Source organism: Teleopsis dalmanni, chromosome X (genome assembly GCF_002237135.1).
Source record: "Teleopsis dalmanni isolate 2A chromosome X, ASM223713v2, whole genome shotgun sequence".
In the NCBI taxonomy this organism is placed as follows: Eukaryota; Metazoa; Arthropoda; class Insecta; order Diptera; family Diopsidae; genus Teleopsis; species Teleopsis dalmanni.
In genome coordinates, this window is record NC_051848.1 from 4,849,865 (window position 1) to 4,871,408 (window position 21,544).

General features: G+C 30.7%; 1 protein-coding gene across 1 annotated transcript in view; it reads right to left on the reverse strand.

Moving 5' to 3' along the window:
• Positions 1-622: 622 nt before the first annotated feature.
• The window catches only part of LOC119689016 (putative neural-cadherin 2), a 93,543-nt gene continuing 72,621 nt past the window's right edge, over positions 623-21,544 (reverse strand). Inside the window, exons 10-13 of the mRNA XM_038103748.1 lie at positions 17,520-17,761; positions 4,100-4,321; positions 3,625-3,795; positions 623-1,138 (exon numbers count right to left, since the gene is read on the reverse strand). Of these exons, the coding sequence (XP_037959676.1) occupies positions 996-1,138; positions 3,625-3,795; positions 4,100-4,321; positions 17,520-17,761 (778 nt within the window). The 3' untranslated portion in view covers positions 623-995. The remainder of the gene's footprint in view (positions 1,139-3,624; positions 3,796-4,099; positions 4,322-17,519; positions 17,762-21,544) is intronic.

Consider the following 21,544-nt stretch of genomic DNA (forward strand, 5'->3'; position numbering starts at 1 on the left):
TTTACTTACTATATACAAGAATACTTTACAGTTTTGCGTGTAATTATGACTTATGCAGCTTTTAGGCTTTTGTATCTTTTTCTTTTATACTGCAGGGAGTTCTCTGCAATATCTGTTTTGCATTAACGTCAAATCCAACGCATTTGCCAAAAAAAGTTACTTATTTACTTAACAAAACAAAAAAAATCGAAATGTCAAATAGTAAGAATGCATTAAAATGCATTAAAATAAGTTACAAAATACATTAAATTAAGAAAATAATGTAATGAAAAACAAAATGAAGAAAATGATGAAAATGGAGAAAATGGAGAAAAAAGTCGCCATGTGTTTATGAATTTTGCTTGGTCAGTGTCCTTTAAACTTTACTTTCGCATGTTTTTGTAACGCCGCGCCGCCATTTTTGTTGAAAAACACGGAATTCCTTATTCCTTATCTTATGTTTACTCTGCTGTTGCCGCCTTTTGGCCGACATTTTATTATTATGGCCTTAATTGCCCTGACAGACTTATAAACTCGTACAACTTTGTTGTACTTTTACATTTTTAATTTTTTCTTATATATTATATATTATATATTTGTTTTTATTTTTGTTATCTCTTACATATATAAACTTTTTATATATAAATTTTTAAATTTAGCTTATACAATAAATCTTTAGAAAATTAAAAGAAAAATGAAACTTTCATGTCGGCATAGTTGCATCATTTTAGGTTGAGTACAATTTTCCTTGCATTACATTTAAATATAATTTCCTTTTATGTTTTCTGTTTTCTGTTTTCTGTTTTTTTTTCATAAATTTTTTTTTTAATATTGTTTTTGTTTAATATTGTTTTTACATTGCATTTACTTGCAACTTTCTTTATTACTTCTGCAATTCATTATTTATATTTTTTGTATTTTCAAGTTTTTGTGGATTTTGTAGATTTTGTGTTTTCAACTGCGAACGTTTTTGGTGCCTGGCTCAATACACGCGTACGTTACACTTTAGCCTACTTTTATAAAACGACATTTTCATCCTCATCGTTGGCGGTTTTTTCCTGCGATTTTCCTTTATCCTGCACGTACATAGCAGCCAAAGCGGTAAAACGCGGCCCCCATCCTTCCAAGTAGTTGAAGTCTTGATTCTCGTCATCGGTGCCTGCACAAGAAACACAAAAAGTAAGTCACAATAAATAGACAAAGTATTTGGAACTCTTAAGACAATAAAGTAAATATGTTAAATAAATACATTGAAAAAAAAAAGAAAACTAAAAAAATTCAATGCATCCAATCCAGAAGTGTTGCACCGCAAAGTGCACAAATCCACAAGTGTCGCAATGCAAACAATACTACAAAACCTCTTTTCATAGATATTATGAGATTTCATCAAGAACACTGAAAATAATTACCTACATCCAAGAGACTTTATATCCAAACCAGCGCATCGAACCGGAATTTTTTCTGTTTCGGTTTTCGTTTCGGTACAAGACAAAGAAAATATATCGGTTCGGATCCGATTTTCGTTCCCGCAAAAATACCGGTTATTTTTCGATTTTTGGCTCGGTTCCGGTTCAATGCCCTGCTCAAAATCTTTTTACGTTGATTTATTTTATAAAAGGCAAATAGTGAAAATAATTACATGCAGTCAATAGACTTTAAATCAGGGTTTAAAACCTCTTCAAAACCTCTTTACACAGAATAATCTAAACTCCTTCAAGCATATTCTATTGAAATGATTTATAAACGTAAATACGGAGAATAAGTACTGGCATTCGATATAGTTTAAATCAGAGCCAGTTTGATAGTTTGATAGCCAGTGCTAGTAATGATAAAAAAATCATGAAAAGTGTTTCAGTAATATTTAGAGTAACAGGGCAATTCCTTTTTTAGTTCACCACACTTAAAGTTTTGCAAAAGATCGTTTCAAAGATCCGTCTTTCAAAAGATCATATGAAAGTTCTGCCTTTCGATTGTCAACTAAGATATTGTTTGTGTGTTTGTGTATAAACGTTTTTTTATATAATATTAAATACATAAAAATTAAAAAAAAATTAATAATTAATTATTTAACTAAAATTTATAAAAATGTGTGTGTGTGGAATAACCAGCTCTCTCGTAGCATTATCCCAAACTTTTCGGTATGCTCGTGCAGAATTGTAGAGGTTCGACAGTCTATGATCATTTGTCATTATATGTGAATGTGACTTCATATATGTTACATGTATCCAAATATCACTGAATTGTAACTGAAGCCAAAAAGACCTGAGAGGCTCGAGTGCAGTCTTCTGTTAAAATTTCAATATAATCTAAAAAAGCTTCTGTACCGGTTGTTAATTTCATCTATAAATGAAATACTGCACTCGAGAAAAAGAATTGTGGTTTGAGCTTTAATAAAGATATTGGTCCTTCATTATTTTAGTTATGAAGTTCATATTTGTTTTTATCTTTCAGTTACATATACTTATATTTTTATATACGTTATAAGTATTATACGGCTTGAGCCGGTACCCTGAACCCATTGGACCATTTAAATAGTGATATATGTATCAAAAGAAGCTAAAATATGTGACTCCATTAGACGACTTATATGGTGATATACGTATTAAGAGAAACAAAGCGAAAAAATAATTTTCTTTCACCGAGACAACCACAGTAATTGAACCAGTAAATCTGGCCAATTTCCTTAATGAAATGCTATTGTGTCCACCGCATTTACTAGACTTAGTTCTATCTGATACTTCGTTATTTACAAACAAATGGTTTGCAAATTAAATTTTCTTTGTTGAGAAGACATTTTAATCGATTTTCAAAAAAGTCTCTAAAGAATATTACAAAAACTTTTAAAGAATCCTATTTATAGCAAGTTTTAAAAAAACTAAGTGATTTTATTAAGTGACTTACTCTAACTTAAATTATTTATAGAGTGATTTTGTTCGCAACACAAATCTAAGTTTTTAAAAAACCTTTCCGCAGTTAAATTAGAGAAAGCTAAAGGGAGTATAAAAATCGGAGTTTCATATAAAATTATTTAGATCCCATTGCATTGGGAAAGTAATACCCCAATGCAATGACACAAAATACTTAGGAATGCACCTCGAACGAAGGTTTACTTGGAAAATCATATAGAAACCTAATTAAAACTCAAGCAACAAAAACTAAACTGGCTGATAAACAGAAATTCTAATCTGAATGTTACCCATAAAGTGCAACTTTACAATACAATGTTAAATCCCATATAGACCTACGGAATTGAACTCTGGAGCTCTGTTTATCCATCAAACATTGAAAAACTCCAAAGACCTTAATTAAAAATCCTCAGACAAATAGTCGGTGGCCTCTGGTATATAAAAAACGCGAGTATTCATAGAGATCTTCGAATTAATACAATCACAGATAAAATTGAGAGCAACATACAAAAGTTCAAAATCAAACTCAATCTTATCCAAAGCACTGGAAGCCGGCTATTCATGAAGAATGCCCGACATGGAAACGAAATTGAACGAAGCTTTGTCGAAGGACAATTAACTACATATTTTTTCTCTTCTAATACAGCAATTAGCAACGATAATTTATTGTTAGTTCTAAGTTGATTTTTAGAAGATTCCATAAAAAACAAAATAAAATCACAAAAGAAAATAAATTTACCCGATGCCAATGAACTTAAAGATTCAGCAATGCTGCCACTTCCTTCAAATGTGAAATTTCGCAAGTCATCGAATGGCGGTGCATTTGGATCCTTATCGAAACGTTTCTTGCGTTCCTCCATTAAGAATTCAACATTCAATTCTTGTCCGGGTAGTAGAGTCATAACAGGATCTGAAAAAAAAAATTCAAACAAAAAAATAATATTTAAATAACAAAATAAGCAAATATAAAATGATTTAAGTAATATCAGTCGAATGCAGTCTAAAAAAATATCTAGAAAATAATAACATATATTCAGAAGAAAAATTAAAATTTTGTTTCAAATCCGGCAATATAATACGTGATAACATATTTTTTTTTTTCGATTTTGTTGTTCTATTATGAAAAATTATTATAGAAAGACTTCATGAGGACATGGGGTATTCGGTACCATATTCCAAACCCCAAGCACGGAGTTTTTTGACTGTGTACTCACATATTATTGGCATCTTGCATGCAGCGATGTCAGGTGGTATGGTGCCTGCAGCGCTGATAGGAATTTGCAGTGGTGTTATGTCGAAAGCTGTCATATCATCCTCGCCGCCACCTTCATCATCATAGCTTATGACAGTTTCGCGTACATCCTTTTCAGGGCCAGCACGTTTCTTCTTTGTTGTCTTACGTTTGCGATTGTATATCACAAAAATTAGCGCAAGAACTGGAAAGACAAAATGAGCTCGGTTAAAATAGACAATTTTAAAGTAGAAAATTCAACCAAATTTGATTATTTTAATTTTTCAGCACTTCCAGAGTATAGTTTTAAATAAAAGTATGTAGTTTTATAAAAACTACAAAACTTTTGTCACTAATATATTTTTTTATTTACAACTAAAAATATGTATACATATGAGTAACCATGAAATTCATGAGTGACTTTCTGTCTTATTCCTCATAAAATTGCATTTCAAATATCTAATTAGTTAAATAATTTTGGTTCCAGAACTATAGTCATTTGTATAGGCCGTGTGCGAGTTCGAGGAAATTGAGGTAAAGTGAATTGAATTTTTTGATATGTTATTTATGTTATTATTTATTTATTTATTGCACTTATTTATTATTTTTGGTTGAAAATTTTCGAATTTATTTAACATCTTATAAAATTTTCACAATGGTAACACCTAATTTACTAAATTTTTATCTAATTTACCCTACTCGAAATTCTGGTAAATACCAACAAAATAATTTACTATTTTTTCAATTTACCATCAATTTACTCGAACTCGCACACGTTCATGGTTGTTAATTTAGCATAAAAAGTGTTACAGAAATAATTAATTAAGTGATTTTTTGATTTTCAACATAATTTTTATGAAATAAGAATTTAATTTAATTAAGTTTAATTTAATTTTTAATTTATTCTTTTAAATTCTTCTACTGCTTATGTTTATTGGAGTTGATCATGCCATAATAACATTTCTCTAAATCAAATTAGCTCATAAGCATATTGCCGTTGATTCGAATTTGGAGAGAAAGTGTGTGGTGACACAATTCAATACAGTGGCGTCGTTAGGCGTCAGCGATGTCGGCGCCCGCAGGGTCCTCGCAAAAACTGACCGATTGTGGATTCTAAGCACATAATAAATTTATTGAACAATTTGGTTTGATAATGGCATTAACCATATTCGAAGTATTCACGAATGTTTATATAGTAATCAGATTCATGTTCACAGTTCCAGTCAGTACAGTTTTGACGGAAAGAAAGAAACAAAGTTAAAGTAGATTAAAACGTACTATAAAAATATGATGATCCAAGAGAGACTATTTCCATTGGAAATTCTATAAACTGAAGCAAAAATAGCAGCTGGCGCAAATTATGATATAATTTAAAAAAAAATTGAGTGAGGCTAATAGCAGGAAAATTCATTTATTTTAATTTTTGTTTATTTTAATTTGATTAGCAATATAACTTTCAATCATGCTTTGTCATATTAGTGAAAGTTACTTATTTACTTTTACAACTGGGTTATAAAGGGGGCCTGGCAATTCTGATGTCTCCGACGTGCAGAGTTGGTCTAGCTTCGCCACTGTTCCAATATATAAGTTGTATACTTATAATACTAGAAAAATGTTAAGATAAATTGGCGCTATATATTTGGTACGTCACTTCTACTTTTATTTTGTCACAAAGGTTGAGTTTGTTGAATGACTTTAAAATATTCTAAAAGTAGCAGAATATAAATCAAAAATCATAATGGACAAAAAGATTTCAAATTGAAATTTATTGGGACTAAAAATCCTTTGGGGCTAAGCCAGAATCGGGGCTGTGCCAAATTCCACAGTTATGGTTACGAATCACTGGCAAGTAGGTGGCTATATCAAAAAAAATTGTATATGTATTTTAACTAGTAATAAAAAGCTTAGCGCACATTCCCAAATATAGATCTTCAGGAACTGAAATTCTTTAACGCAAGTAAGTTTCGATATATAGACATCAAATCTAGTTGTGTGGAAAGACTATGAAGCTCTGTTGCCTTCAAAATTAACAAATTCTTACATACAGAATTTGATTCTAATAATGAAATATCTAAATGTAGCATTTATGTTATATTTACAGCTAAATGTTTTGTAGTTTAGTTTGTAAAAAGTCTTAGAAAGTAGCCGCATAAGCCTGCTTTAGGTCATTTCGAGTATTTGCCTTGTTTTTGTCAATAGTTATGTGCATAAATGCAGACTACAGGGTTTTATTGCAAAAACACCAATTCAAAGTACAAGAAGTTATTAAGTTTTAATTAAAGAAGTAAAGCGAAGATAAAACTTATTTATAAAAAGGTTAAAGTCTCTCGGAGCCCACAGCTAAATTGCTAAATACCCGAGGGCTAAGTAAGTCGAATGCCAACTCAATGTGTCCTGTAATTTGCTTGTTTGCTGGTAATGACTATAAAAACGCGCATAAAACTTATTAAAAACTTTTTAACTACTCAACCAGAAATAAAACACAACTTGAAAAATATAACTTAAATAAACATTTAAGTTTAGTATTTTATTTTAGATTTTCCATTTTTTCTCTATTTATGGTATTGTGGTAGCCGTTTCCGAAGGGTCCTACTATGTTAGCGCAGGTCTTTCCTTATTTTTTTATTGTCATTGAAATTATAATAGTTTAACCAAATGGAAATGACGTCTTTTCTTAGCTGCTCAAGAATTTTTTAATATATTTTATTTTTTTTAAATGTTATTTTTTCCTACTAACATTCTTATTAATTTTTTCTTTTCTCATATATATATATATTTTTTGGGTAATTTAAGGTTGCTGCACAGCTTTCCCATTTGCTCATTTTGAATTCTTAAATTTACCTCAAATAATAAATAAATAAAAAAAAAAGAATCCAATAAGAGCAATAACCATAAGTCCTAGTACACTTTTAAAAATAAAATTAAGAAACTTCAATTCATGGTTGCATTCGATGATGCCAAATATTGAGCACAGGTGCATTTCGGAGTTTTTTCATTGAAGTTTGCAGTCGCGTGCAAAGTTTTACAAACTTTACTCACAAAAACAATATGAAGATGAATAACAGGAAATATAGTTCTAAGTAAGAAAGAGTTCAGAAAACAAAGCATTATTCTTTATATACACAGCAAAAAGAGTACTGGATTTATCATTCTTGAAAGCAATAAAAATAAACTAATTGTATTGACAGCATGGCAAGCAAAAAGTGTTACTAAATAGTGAGAGGATGTACTTACTGCAGCTCAACAAGGTTCTGTGAATCTTGCTTAGGTTATCAAAGCGACCAAGCTATTGCTGTAGAGGAGAGTGAATCTAGCAGTATTCTCGAATCATACTTCTATAAAATCTTCTTATTATCAGACATCAACTGAGCTCTTATAACAGTGGATCATCTATTGAAACACTAGCTTGCGTTTGATCAAACAAATAAGAAGATAGAGTAAATGCAAGAGTCAAATGCATATATGTATATGTATATGTTGGTCCTTTTTTCGAGTCAGCGCAACTGGGCACTTTTACTCTTTGATAGCTGGGGATACTACAGCGTCCCACCCAACTCATTGACTAATTTATGTATTGCGTATAAGCTTCATGATTATTCAGTGATTGATCTAAGATCTGCGTATCTCCCCGTGCGGAGAGTGATTACTTTAAGATTAGATAGTGGTAGGATAACCTATTAATTTTCGCATATAACTTCAAAGCTCTGACCTTGTCCATTAATAACTACTTTCGAGAGAAAAATTTTACGGACATTTGTTGGTCCCATTTGTAAAAAAACGCTGTGTTGGAGATATATCAATATCAGATATTGTCATATAAGTAAAGCTCAATAAATGCTGATAAAAACATGTGGTATTTATAATTGAGAAAAATGCTAATGAAGGGAAGTAAAATTACGCTGCAACCAACTGGTAAGTAGGTCATTCAGTTTTTGTGAGAGTCCATCACATACAATATCTTCATTACTGATTTTATGCGGATTATTACTTAGACCATTCTCACACTATGCACCGGTCTAGAAGAATATTAGGAAAATACTAAGACTACTAGGAGAATGCAGACGACCAACTGGATGACATTTACTTGAAATTAAGTTCAGATGAGAAACTTGTTGAAGCAGACCAAGAATAAACATTGGTTCTAGTTCCGATGATAATAATGGTGAACTCAATATTTGAACTCAAAATAATCTCTAGTCGCACGGGGCGGTGCGCAGATCTTAAGTCAGTCATCGAATAATCACAAAGTTATTAAGGAATACATAAATTAGTCGGTGAGAAGGATGAGACCCTGCAGAAACCCTTAAACTATCAAAGAGTAAAAGTAGCCAGATGCGCTAACTCGAAAAAGACTCAACATGAGTACGAACTTACATAATTAATTAAATAAAAAAACTAGCAGTAATAAGTGTTACTTGTCATACAAAATCTATACAAAAATACTAGGGAAAAATTAAAAACTACTGTGTTTAAAAATTCTTTGAGAGTTTACAGAAATTGTAAATTGATTATTTCCAAAAAAAAAAGAAGATATTCTAACGACTCCTTTGATTGAACTGTGAAAAATGAAATATCTTGTAGTTAAGATGTAATAAAGGTTTAATGAATACAATATCGTAGACCAAAACAAAACAATTTTTTTAAAAAATATATGAATATAAGAAATATATGAAATATTTCAATATTAATTTATAATATTTTTAAAAATTCACTTACTTCAAAAAATTGAAGAAACTCGACAAGGAAACATAATTTTTTAAATTTTTTATCAGTTCCTTCATGGAATATATAACTTTTCATAAACTTGAAAAAATTTTCAACTATATTTAATTCAATATGTATAGAGTTATATACGTTTTAGTGAGTGTTCATTTTGAAACATTATTAAAATAATTATTAAAATAAAACAGCCTCCCAAAAATGTTGTATGTTAGAGTTACTTCCACAGTTTCTTTAGGCAGTCATCATTTGAAGGAATCATTTGATATTGATGAATGCTATCAACATCCATCCATTTCTATTAGATTAGATCCATATATTTTTTGCAGAGTTGTATGCGACTGTATATTGTATGTAGATTTCTAGAAAAAATTGAGTAAGAATACGTACTAAGTATTCTTGGGGAGTTTATTGTACCTATTATGTATTACGTGTTTTCGAAATTTCTACATATTAACCATATTAACATGTTATGATATTAGCGATATCATTTCTTTCTGGAGTAGTATTTTAGGAGAAGATGTAGTAAAGCGTAATTTGGTATATATTTAAAATATAAAAGTGGTTATCTTCCATTCTAGATGGTAGCATCAATGCATATGTGGGCGTGAAACTATGCATTCTGGGAATTTATTAAAAAAATATCTTTGGAACCTTAAGCTTGATTAAGAGTCGTGTTTGTGTCTGTGAGAATTTATTGTTTTTACTTCTGTATATATTAATATTAATATAAATCCATTGTAAATACACTAAGGAAATGATATTAATAATAATAATATATTAATATCATTATAATGGTATAATGAAATGTCATTATAATATAATGGTAGACCGCTACACAATTTTTCTCAATGATAGAATGTATTTCAATAACTAAACCTCAATTTTAAATTAATTATTACATGTGTTATTAATGCTTTTTTGAGTCTCATACGAGATATCTATCTGCGTAATTTCATTCTAGATACATATGTGCTTTATATTATATTTCTTCATTGAATTAAAACCACACATGAATAAGTCTTCAAGTCGCTTCATTTTTTAGTACACTTAAACAAACATATACGTATAAGAATTTTTTATAATTTTGATGTAAAAAAGTTTTTTTTCAGTGTATTGAGAAAATATTTGTTTTTATTGAAGAAATCAGAAGTGATGCACTACTGCACACATAATAATTTAGTGTTATGAATTTTTCCTTGCAGTGATCTCTTTTGAAACTTGAGTTTCTGTACAAGTTCGGAACTTATGCCGTCATACTGAACGCACTCTAAAAGTTAGACATTAGAAAAAAATATTATTTATATGTGTTGCTTAATGGAAATATTAGTTCTCCTTGAATGCAGATTATTAAGAGTAAGAGTATTTAAAACTTAACTTTAAGATTTCTTAAAGCTTTGGAGTAAAAGGTTGGATTAGTTGTAAATGCACGAGAAATTTTAATACCTGGATATTGACTACAAGCTCAGTATATGTATCGAGTTAAGACTTTGAATATTTTCGACCAAATTGTTTTGATTACTAAGAAAATACGTTAAAATATTTATAAAGTGACGATTTTACAGGTTAAAACTTTCACAGCATAGCTATCAAATGGTTTTACAGCGTTGGACGTAAGATAAGATCATCTATCTGCAACTAAACCACCATTTCATTAGTAAGTGTTCACAACTTAAATATGTTAACGGGCTCTTAATATATTTATAATATCTATATAAAATCTATATTAAAAAATAACAAATTTTTAATTATACATACATTTTCGTAGATAATAATTTTTTTAATCAGATTTAATCAGATAAAAAAAATCCTTCACGGTTTTATTTTGTGAAAAATTTAATTTTCAGAGTTGCTAAGGACTTTAAAATGCTGAAATAGTTACGTTCAAATAGTTAATGGCACTTATACCATCAACGTCGATACAAAGCTAATGTGAAAGTAAGCTTATCTAGTACAGCACACAGTACAACACAAAGGCAATTAGATTAGTTGAACTTATTATATAGAAATTATAAAAATAGTCCTTTGATAATTGTATATTTCAGATATTATCACTTTTATGCAACTCAAAATATCCTTTGCGTTATGTGTTATTGTGTTTATAATTGCGTGTTAGTTGGGACCTCGGTGCGTATGAGTAATCTCTACTTTTTTTCTCTCCATTGACTGTAATAATTTATTATAAATCTGAAAGAGTGTGCTTGTGTGTGTGTGTGTGTGTGTGTGTGTGTGCTGTATGCTTTATTCTGTTATTCTGCTATCCTGCGCTACTAATGAAGTGTGCTTTGTATTGTTTGTTTGTAGGATATTTCGTTTGAAACCGGAAGCTTAACTTTGCTTATTTGTGACTGTGTGTGTGTGTGTGTTTGTATTTAATGTGCTTTATGTTTTTATCAAAAGTAATTTGATTCCTTTCTATTTTATTTCCTGACTATTTCATTTGTGGGCTGCCATTTTTTTAAACATTTAATTACCTTCATTAAGAGTAAATGGCGTTTTGTGCTTCTATTTTTATTATTAACAAAATTTGTGTATTATATTTTTATTTTTATACTTTTGTACTCTTGTCTTTTTTTTTTTTGCTTTCTTTTTGTTACTTTCATGTCAAAAAAAAAAAAGAAAATAATTTCTACGAATTTCTGCAATTGGGGGGAAATAGAACTTGTTTCTTCATAGCTAAGCAATATAGGAGTTTGTTATTGTAGGGGTCATATTATAGTATATTTTTATAAATATTTTTGAGTTAATTTTTTTTTTCTTTTGCTTCTGTAGATGCTCACCGCCTGTCTGTCTGTCTGTTTGTCTGTCTGTTTGTCTGTCCGTTAGATGGCCTGACAGTTCCTTAACATTTGAGTTATGCACAATTATTTGTTTTTCAAGGAAATTTGTTAAATTACAGTTCAGCGCGTGTAGAGGAAATGAAATGCGATAACAAAAGCAAAAAACAACAGGAACAAAAGGAACAATAACAGCAGCAACAATAACAGTAGCAACTAATTTATGTTGCACGATTATGCCTTTTGCATTCTGACATTTTTTGCTCATGACACATTTTTTCCCTACAAAGTGTATTCGTTTATTTAGTTGAATTTGTACTTCTTGATTGTTTGGTCCCCTCGGGGCGTTTATTTTAATTTAAAGCTTAATTTTCACTTAATAAAACTTGACAAAGCGCATCAAAAATGTTCGCAGGCCTTTTAGTTAATGTCGTTGCCACAGGATTTTATTTATGAGGGCAGCACATGAAACTGATTTCTAAGTTAATGTTAAATAATTAGAAAGAGGAATGCTAACAATAGGAACATAGAAGAGACACAATAGCCAAAGACCATAATTACGAATAAGTTTACCCAAAATGTAATTAGCCGGCAATCGTTTCTTCTCTAACATTTTCTGGGGTATTTGAACCTCAGAAAATGAAAGTTAAGCGTATTTAACGCACAATTTCGGATTGTCGAAAAAAAGGGCAGACTTTTCCAACAATAAACACATTAAACACTGTCAGTTCGTTGTGTTAAAAATTCGAACTTAATTAACCACAAAGAGTATTGTTAAGTAATTTCGTGTCGAAATGTTTCATTTGCAAATATTTAATTACTTCCAAATTAAAATTAAGATCAATACGCAAAATTTGAATGCAAATATGTATTAATGTTACAATTTCACACTTACACTTACTTAATTTGTTTGCATTTGTATGCGTAATTAGAATCCCGCCACACACATCGCATTTAATCCTTTAAATGCCAGCGCATTTTCCTCGTACAAACATTTACACGCTTGTGCGGAAAAAAGGATAGGCGAGTACGAGTAATTAAAATGCTTTTAAAAAATGCGCGTAAAAAATTCTGAAAAGTAAATAAATTAAGAGAAATACACTAAAAAATAAGCTTGGTTGGTTGGTTGGTAGCAGCTGTTTTATGGCATAAAAATACAAAAATTTATTTTCGCATTTAAAACCATAAAACGAAGGCAGCCTTAAGCCGCTTAAGTGAAAGTGCTTCAGCCGTCAGCCAACAGCCAACAGCCTCAAAAAGTACAAATGGCCTAAAGTGTTGCGACTTAGTTGTACATATGAACGATATTTTTAAAAAATACACACCAGCTTAAAAACATTCTGAGGCCCGCGTCCAAACATACTCGTACACTCGTACACTCGTATCTGCTCGTACAAGATTACTGCTTAAGTATTGATATGCTTACCTTAAAAATTTTTTTTAAATATTGATGCCGGATAGAGTAATACTGCTGAGATATAGTAATTTTTTTTTAATATCCCAGCCTTTTATTGAGACACATATCGACGCTAACACGTCCAACATGAAACGAAGTTCACTTAAATCTTCAGAAGTAATTCCATTGTGAATGCTCTTATAGCACTTCAATAAAGTGCCAGGAGAAGAAATACGTAGACATATTTGAATATTTTACGTAGACATAGAGTTGATATTAAATAATAATAATAATTACAATATAGGAAAATAAACTCCCCAAAAGTTTAACGTCACTAAAATGTTTACCTATGATTTCCGCTAAATATCAAATAGCAGAATATCAAGAAAAGAACAAGAATTCTTGCTTAGGAGCAAGATATTCTGCTTCTAGCAATTTCTGTGCTTTTGTTAGGAGCAAAATTTTGCTGTCAGTTAAAGTCTGTAGATTGATTTCAACTGATACGTTTTATTCGAAAACCACAGTGTGAGACTTGAAGCCACTTATACTACCACTTAGGATGAATAGAGAATAGATTCCAAGCTAGGGACCGTGAAGGTCTAGGTCTAGGAATCCCATTCCAGTTTTAACGTTGGAAGTAGAAAACTACTAAAACTACCGTGAAGGTCCAGGTCTAGGAATCCCATTCCAGTTTCAACGTTGGCAATGGAAAACTTTTTGTAAGGCTTAACATTTACAAAGTAAATATATCTAAGCCATGAAGATCGGATTACTACAACAGGAGGGGCGTATTATTACTTAAGTTGAAGCAACTTAAGGATTTGAGGGGCTTTTTATGGGTACTTACGTAGAAGGGGATTACTATAAAGACGGTTGTAAAGCGAGATTACAGGGGGAGAGCGGGCAATGTCGTCCAGGTGGAGGGACAGGAGCTGGGGAGGTTTATGGAGAGTAACAGATCTGTTGGTAACTGATCAGGTTGATACTTTTATTCAAATTTTGTTCTGCTTTTATGCAATTTTATTAGAATTTTTAGTCCCATTATAACACAAGTATTCTACTTAACATAACTTCCTTAATCTAGAATTCTGAACATAATCATAACTTTTTTAAGTTAATTTAATTAACACAACTTTCTTAGCATAACTTTCTTAACATAACTTTTAACATAACTTATTTAACATAAATTGATCTTAACATAACTTGTCAGAACACAATGAGAATTCTTTGAAAATTGTCATAACGTTAACAGCATTAATAAGGTAAAATCTCTACAAGCATTATACAATGTTTAAGTACTCTACATAGCAATTACACAGCAACTGAAGATTTTGCAATAAATAAATAAATCTGCCTTTGCCAATCAACTTTGCTAAGAAACGATCTCCTGATCATCGGAGTGAGTTGACTGTAGTCTTGGACAGAGAAATACTGATTGATTGATTGATAGACGTTTGGCAAACCCTTACTGTAGTTGTACCTCCCTACATTTCACATATCTTAATGAAAATAATAAACACAATACATATGTACCTCCGATTTCCTTTCAGATGGTCCGTTACCTTATTTATCAAAACTTTAAGTTGGATTAAGAGAACTTCTTGGTAAGTGATAAAAAGATGGACAGGAAAAAAAATATGAGTAATGTTTTCTCTTTCTTCTCTGACTTACTGTCTACTTTCTCCAGTAGCTGTAAACCGATTAGAGAATAGCCAATCTATTACGATGATCAAGAAATTAAAATAAATAGATGTTGAAGAATAGTCTTTACTTACATTCAATTAAATTTTACTTCATAGGGAATGATCTAAGCGATCGTACACTCCTTAAAGAATCAAGAGAACTCATAATAGTTGGGTTTATTGGAGACGATATTGCGATTAACAATGTAATGTTTTGAAATTTTTTTTTTTATCTCAAAAGTAATATCGAACTAGTGTTTACAGTATATATAATATGTTACATCCACTAATATTAGTACTATCTAAATTAAAAAAGAGAAGTTTACCAATATGATTGGTATCTAATATGCACTATGTTTATTTAAAAAAAATACATAGTCATGTTCATTGCAATTCTTTTAATCTTGTGCAATGGGCTAAGCAAGAGAAAATTAAAAATATTCACCACATCAGAAAAACACATTAATTTAGAGGATTTTGGATAATGTTTTCATAGCAATCATGAAACCAAACACCAAATCGCAAATACCAGGAACTTGTCAGAAAAGAAACGACAGCCTTATTTTAGTTGTGAATATTTTGAGCGGGATTGTTAGCAGGTGGATTGGCGCCGCCAATATTACCATGACCAGCTTGCTGTTGTGCCTCCTCTACTTGATTTATGTGCTTAAATTTTCAATTAATTTAATTTTAATTTAAGAGTAATTATAATGCTGAACTTACTGCTATTGCCTCAAGAATAACATTAACAATTGCCAGAATTAATTGAACAAACAACACATAAACAACCAGATCCAAGACTATATCCATCAGAAATATGGTACTCGCCAACGGAGCTTTTTTTACAACATTCGTAAATTGGTATACTGACATTTCGACTATTAATTTAGTTCCATTTCACTCTTAATAATTTAGATATATTATATTCTGTTCACTTCAGAAAAATGATCAAATAAAAAATTTATGTTTAGAAAATATATTTACATGCTTAATAAATTTTCATAGGCTACTTGAGTTATGAAGGATGAAAACATTTAGAATCGTTTCTTTCTTAATTTAAAAAACACAGGTGTTAAAGTATATGATGAGAATTTCAAATGTCCATAAATTTAAACTGTCATACCACATTTTGCTTTATGACATCTTACACTGTATAGAGCGCTATTTTAAGCATAGGTAATACATAGTCCGTGAAGGTTTTGAGTTTCATGGACGTGGCCATGATCACAAGCCAATCGAGAACGTACGCCGAGCGTGTTTAAAAATATGCAACATATAAGAACAAATGACTACCTTCTAGAAGGTCAATGATTATCTTTTAGAAAGTCAGACTGAATATAGAATATTATCTAAGAGTTCTAAACAATTGTGGGCAATAATTTCATCTGAATACTGAGGGTCAGAAAGGTAGTTTTTGTTGCACAATGAAGCACTAGACCACAAAGCTGTAACACTACATAAGTTCTTGATTAAAAAAAAATGTCATACTAATAGAACATCTAATGTATTTAAATGATTTATTTTCGAGCAACTTTTTGCTATATTCCAAATTAGAACTTAAGATGATAGAACACTGTTTCGATATTATTCGATATTCGATATTATTTATACGACGTATCAAATCCAACTCAGGCTGGTGAGTATAAAAAAAAGTTTTGATATGTAACGTTTGCAGCATTGTGTTGACTCGGTAGGAGTCTATTTCAAATAAATGAGAATAAATTTTCAAAATAATGAAACCACCTTTTATACTATTCTGTTAGAAAGATTGTGTGTGACACAAGGAAAATGCATTAGCGTTAATAAAAATTATTCTTAAGAATCATATTTAATTAATTTAGATTAATAGGCTCCAAAAGGATCTCAAAAGGCTCCTAGGTTCGGTTCGGTTAGGTTGCCGTTCGAAAACTTACTTAGACTATGAGGTCCTTTGTGATACCCTTAAGAAGTTGACACCTGTCACTATATCCATATGGATTGGCCACAATGTTATTGACACGAGCTATGGAAACAGAATCTAGCTCTCTTTATGTCTCGCGAAAGCAAGACACTGTAACAGAAGGTGTATTGGTGATTCCTCTTCATCATCCTCCAGTGCAAGGAGAATGTCCCCAGTGCAAGGAGAATTCCCACTATCTTGGATAAATTTGTTCGGGATAGGTTGATTAATTCTCCTGATTTTTTCTTACTAATTTCTGGCTAAAAATCATTAGTTCTTATGCAGTTGGTCACTGTTGAACATTTTCCTTCAAACATCTGGTGTGTCCATAATTAGATGCCAACAGGAAGCAAGTGTTATACCCACACTTTCTGTTTCGAGAAGAATTTGTGCGGTCGTACCATATCTTGCTAGTTCATCTGCTATACAGTTGCCTTGGCTCTTAATACCGTACATGTATTTCATGATGAGTGGTCGATTTTAAGTATTTATAGAGCAGCAGGGCATCAAAGTGTTATATGTCATTGTCAATATCGAAAAGGCATTTTTACTATTATGTCAATATCGAAAATGCATTATTGATCATATTGCAGAAAGCCTCATTTATGAAAGTAATTAATTTATTAAGACTTTCTTAAGGCACACTATATTCAGGGCTACAAAAATTAACAAAATGATGCTTTGTAAAAATAAATATTAAAAATATTAATCTTAAAATATTAAAAAGTTTGCAATTATATAGTTTATATACAGTCGAAATATTTTAGTCTTTCGTTTCGATGAATCATTTAATTGTTTAACATATATTAATCGCTTTTTGATCTATTCAAATATTACACTTATGGTGTGCAACTTGGTTTTAAAAAACTCAAGAAAAAAGATTTACTTACTCAATATTATAATCAAACAGACAAAAATGGCACCCAAAGCACCCATACTAAGCTTCAGGCGTTGACCCTCTTGTACTAGCTCACAGTTTTCACCCCAATATCCCTCGGGGCATATGCAGCGGTAACGTAGACGTGGTTCCAGATTTATGCATGTAGCACCATTCAAGCAGGGCAGGTCAAGACATTCGTTACGATCAACGCAGCCTTTGGTATCTGCAGACATAACGCGTCCTTCACTGCAACTAAAAGGAAAACATTGAAAATGAATTGAAGTGATTAAATTAAGTTAATTAAACAAAATGGAAAAAAAAGTTTAATTAGATTAATTTAAAAATTAGTTTATATATGTTTCGACAATATATCACAATGACGTATGGCGTTGCTTTGCCAAATCTCAGAATGGCACAAAGTAGCAAATATTCGACTATTAAATATTTGTGAAAACGTTCTAAAAATAAATGAGAAGTTTAGCAAGTAAGAAGTCCTTAACTGAGTAACTGAGATAGTTGAAATTGCAGGAATCAATTTAAGTTCTTGAAAGTTTTCTTTTTGGTTTTTAGTGTCATGTCCTGCTGCGTGTTTGCAGTATCGAAATCAAAAGAAAGCAGCAGTTAGCGTTGCCAACTCATTGTGAGAATTTGTGGTATTATTTGCAGTTTATAAAATTAAAAAAAAAAATTATGTTGAAAAGTGCTTAAGGAACAGAAAATGGCCGGAACTGAAAGAGACAGAAAAAATCTGGAAGTGACAGTGGAAAAAGGCAAAGCGGACAGTAGCAGAAAATTAAATCAAATTTAATGAAGTGTAAAGCGCCCAGTCAGCAGCAAGTAAAACAAAAAAAAAAAAAAAACAAAAAAAAAAAATTAAGAAAGAAGTATTAAGTCAAGCCTGAGTCAGTGTAAAACCATAATGGATGGTACATATATATGCAATGAACGCGATTCTCGCAATTCTACATAAAAGAGTCGGTAGTCGCATATAGTATGTATAGTAGGTATGTGTGTACATATTGCAATTTATTATTTTACTTAAGCGGAAAAACAATATAAACGGTAAATGCCATTTAATGAAACGTACGAAACAGTGGGAAGCTCTGCTGTAATCATAAAATGAAGAAACGGAAAAGGATTTTTTTATTTGCGAACATCCAACTGACTTAAAGTCAAAGGATGCCATTTTCGACTTAAAACACACTCACTGCCAACGAACGAGTGTGTTCAGTGTCCGGTGCAATATGTGAAGAAAATTTAAATGTGGTTTGATGTACCGAGTTTACTCAGCGAGCAGTAAAAAGGCGTTTATTGCACATGTACGACACTGAAATCTGCAGCCATTTTAAAATGTCCAGCACTTCCTCACAGGACCACGTAAATATTTTATATGCATATACGCGTATTTCGGCTAAAGTATTTGTAAATGGTTGAATCCAATTAACGTCTTTACGTGTTTTTATAAACTTTTTATAATGATACGTTAAAAATCAGATTTACTGACATTATATTAACTGTCAAACTTTACTGACAGGACCTTTACTGCTCTACACATTTACATATACGCATACATATACACGTTCATACATACGTACATACATACATACATAAATGTATATTATGCATTAAATTGTAGTAAGTTTTTATAGACTTTTTGTTGTTGGAAAAATGCAGTAGTAGTTTTAAATTGAAAAAAATTTTATATATTTTGGTTTTTTGTGGGTTGTATGTAGATGGCTTTTAATGGAGAGAGAGAGATAAATTTAATTGGAAATGTGAAACGATAATTAAAAACTGAGATTATACATTTAAAGCAGGGCAAGTCCTGAAAATAACAATTCAATTATAATTCAATAAAGTGTTCATAGTACAAGAACTAAAATAATTGTTTTTAAGTTGCCGGTTGGCATAAAATCAGCACGAATGAAAACAAATCCAAGATGAAAGAGGATAAAATCTGATGAAAACGATTATGAACTATTATATGTTATATTAAATATCACAATGAAGAAAGGTTTATATTTCAAACTCGAATTAGTATAAAATATTGGTTTTAAATTTAATTAAAAAAAAAATTGTTTTTAAAAATATTAAAATTTTATTTTAAAAAAAATAAGGTCAAAGTTAAGATGCGCTGACTCTGAGCTTCAAATTTGGCAGAACACGAGTTCAATTCCTCATACTTGTAGCCTTAAAAGTCTTAAAAGTTAGTAACGAATAATTAAATACAAGAATTATTGTCAAGACCACTGATTATGGGTATTTGGCAATACTCGAAACAGCTGCATGGTCAGCCAGGAATTCAATTAATTAAAATAATATAAAATGGGTTTTTGTGGTTGTAGTTCACTACTTTTCGAAAAACTTCTTTATAAAAAATTATTATTTTAAAATTTTTATTTTATATTATTAATAAACATACTTAAATATATTCTGAACTTCAAACTGTACTGACTGTTACTTGCTTACAAACCTTGAGATATTGTACTATGGAAAAAAACTTTAATTTGAATGAAGAAGAAATTTTCAAAACAGTGTTCTATTTTAGAAAATTTTTCTCTAATCTGAACTTTTTTATTATCACTATTTGGCAGAATAAGTAAATCCCTCTTGTCCAAACAATTATTTCGAATGAACATAAGTGCACTGATAATGAGTGTTCACTCAAGAGTGTATTCACTTCTCATAATTATTTAAAACACTAAAAACAGATTGGGCATTTTCTAAGCCCGTGTTCATCATATTCAGCGTACATTGAAGAAGACACATCGGAATATCTGTTGTGTCACTAATCAGACTTATTTAGATCTAGTTTGAACATCTACGTTTAATACTGAAGTTTGTCGATGTGCTCTGGTGAATGAGCGTTTTTGACACACTCACCAAAATTATGAGGTATGTGGGATCAGAACGATTTTTTAGCTAATTGAGGAGTATTAAAACACTGTCCACCTAAACTACTAACGTTTTTTTATGACAAATGTATATTAGAAATATATATAAGAGTTGATAATTTTAATAAATATTAACATTCAAAAGCTAAAAGATACATGCTGTGACATGGTCGTTTGAAATTTTATCGCATTTAATGTCTTATATATGTGCCATTCATATGTAACGATAATGTTATGAGCCATTTAAATATATTAAATTGAATATTTTTGAACTCATTATTTAGCAATAAAAAAAATATAAAAAATTAATTATTCACAGTTAAATTCTTTCACTTGCATATCAGAATATGCTAAAAATAAAACATAATTTCTTCACATTAACTTTTATCATTAATGCACATACCTTATAAAATTTTTCAATACTACAGTTCATAAAATATTTTAATCAACCTCAACGACTGAAGCTGTTGATTACACATCGTGAAGCATAGGGGCTGAATGAGGACATTTCAACTCTTCGTAAAATCTCAAATGTCTTTTTTTCTCATATCAGCAGGGATATGTTGGAAGCAGCTCAGGATAGAGCGGTATGAATACTTCAATTCGTTGCACCCAAATACCTTCACCCAAATTCTCATTCACATCCTAATGCAATATGAATTGTAAATTTCCTACTTCGATGGAATTGGAACGCACAATGCATTTAACTGCACTGAACTATATTGAACTATTCGCACTTCTTGCACTTTGCATGCAACTTAAATCTAATGATGTGGAAAATATTTACCGCATGATTCAAATTTCACACGTTGAAATTACTTAAGCTATAGTATCTGTCTGTCCTATGGCTTGTCCGTCCATCCATATGATTTCGACTCATCTGGTATTTTTTTTTCTATTATCATCTTTGTTTGTATGTTTGTTAGTTGGTTCGTTATTCTGTTTGCTTATTTATTCGCAATTTGGTTTGATTGTTTATATATTTGAATCAGCGCACAGGATCATCATCATACGAAATGCATAGAATTGCATAGAAACGCATAATCAGCATATGCGACATATTCCTCGTTGCAAGGACACAAGACTGCTACAGCAGCCATGATGGAGCAGCAAACTATTGGTGACTGTGAATATATCTAAA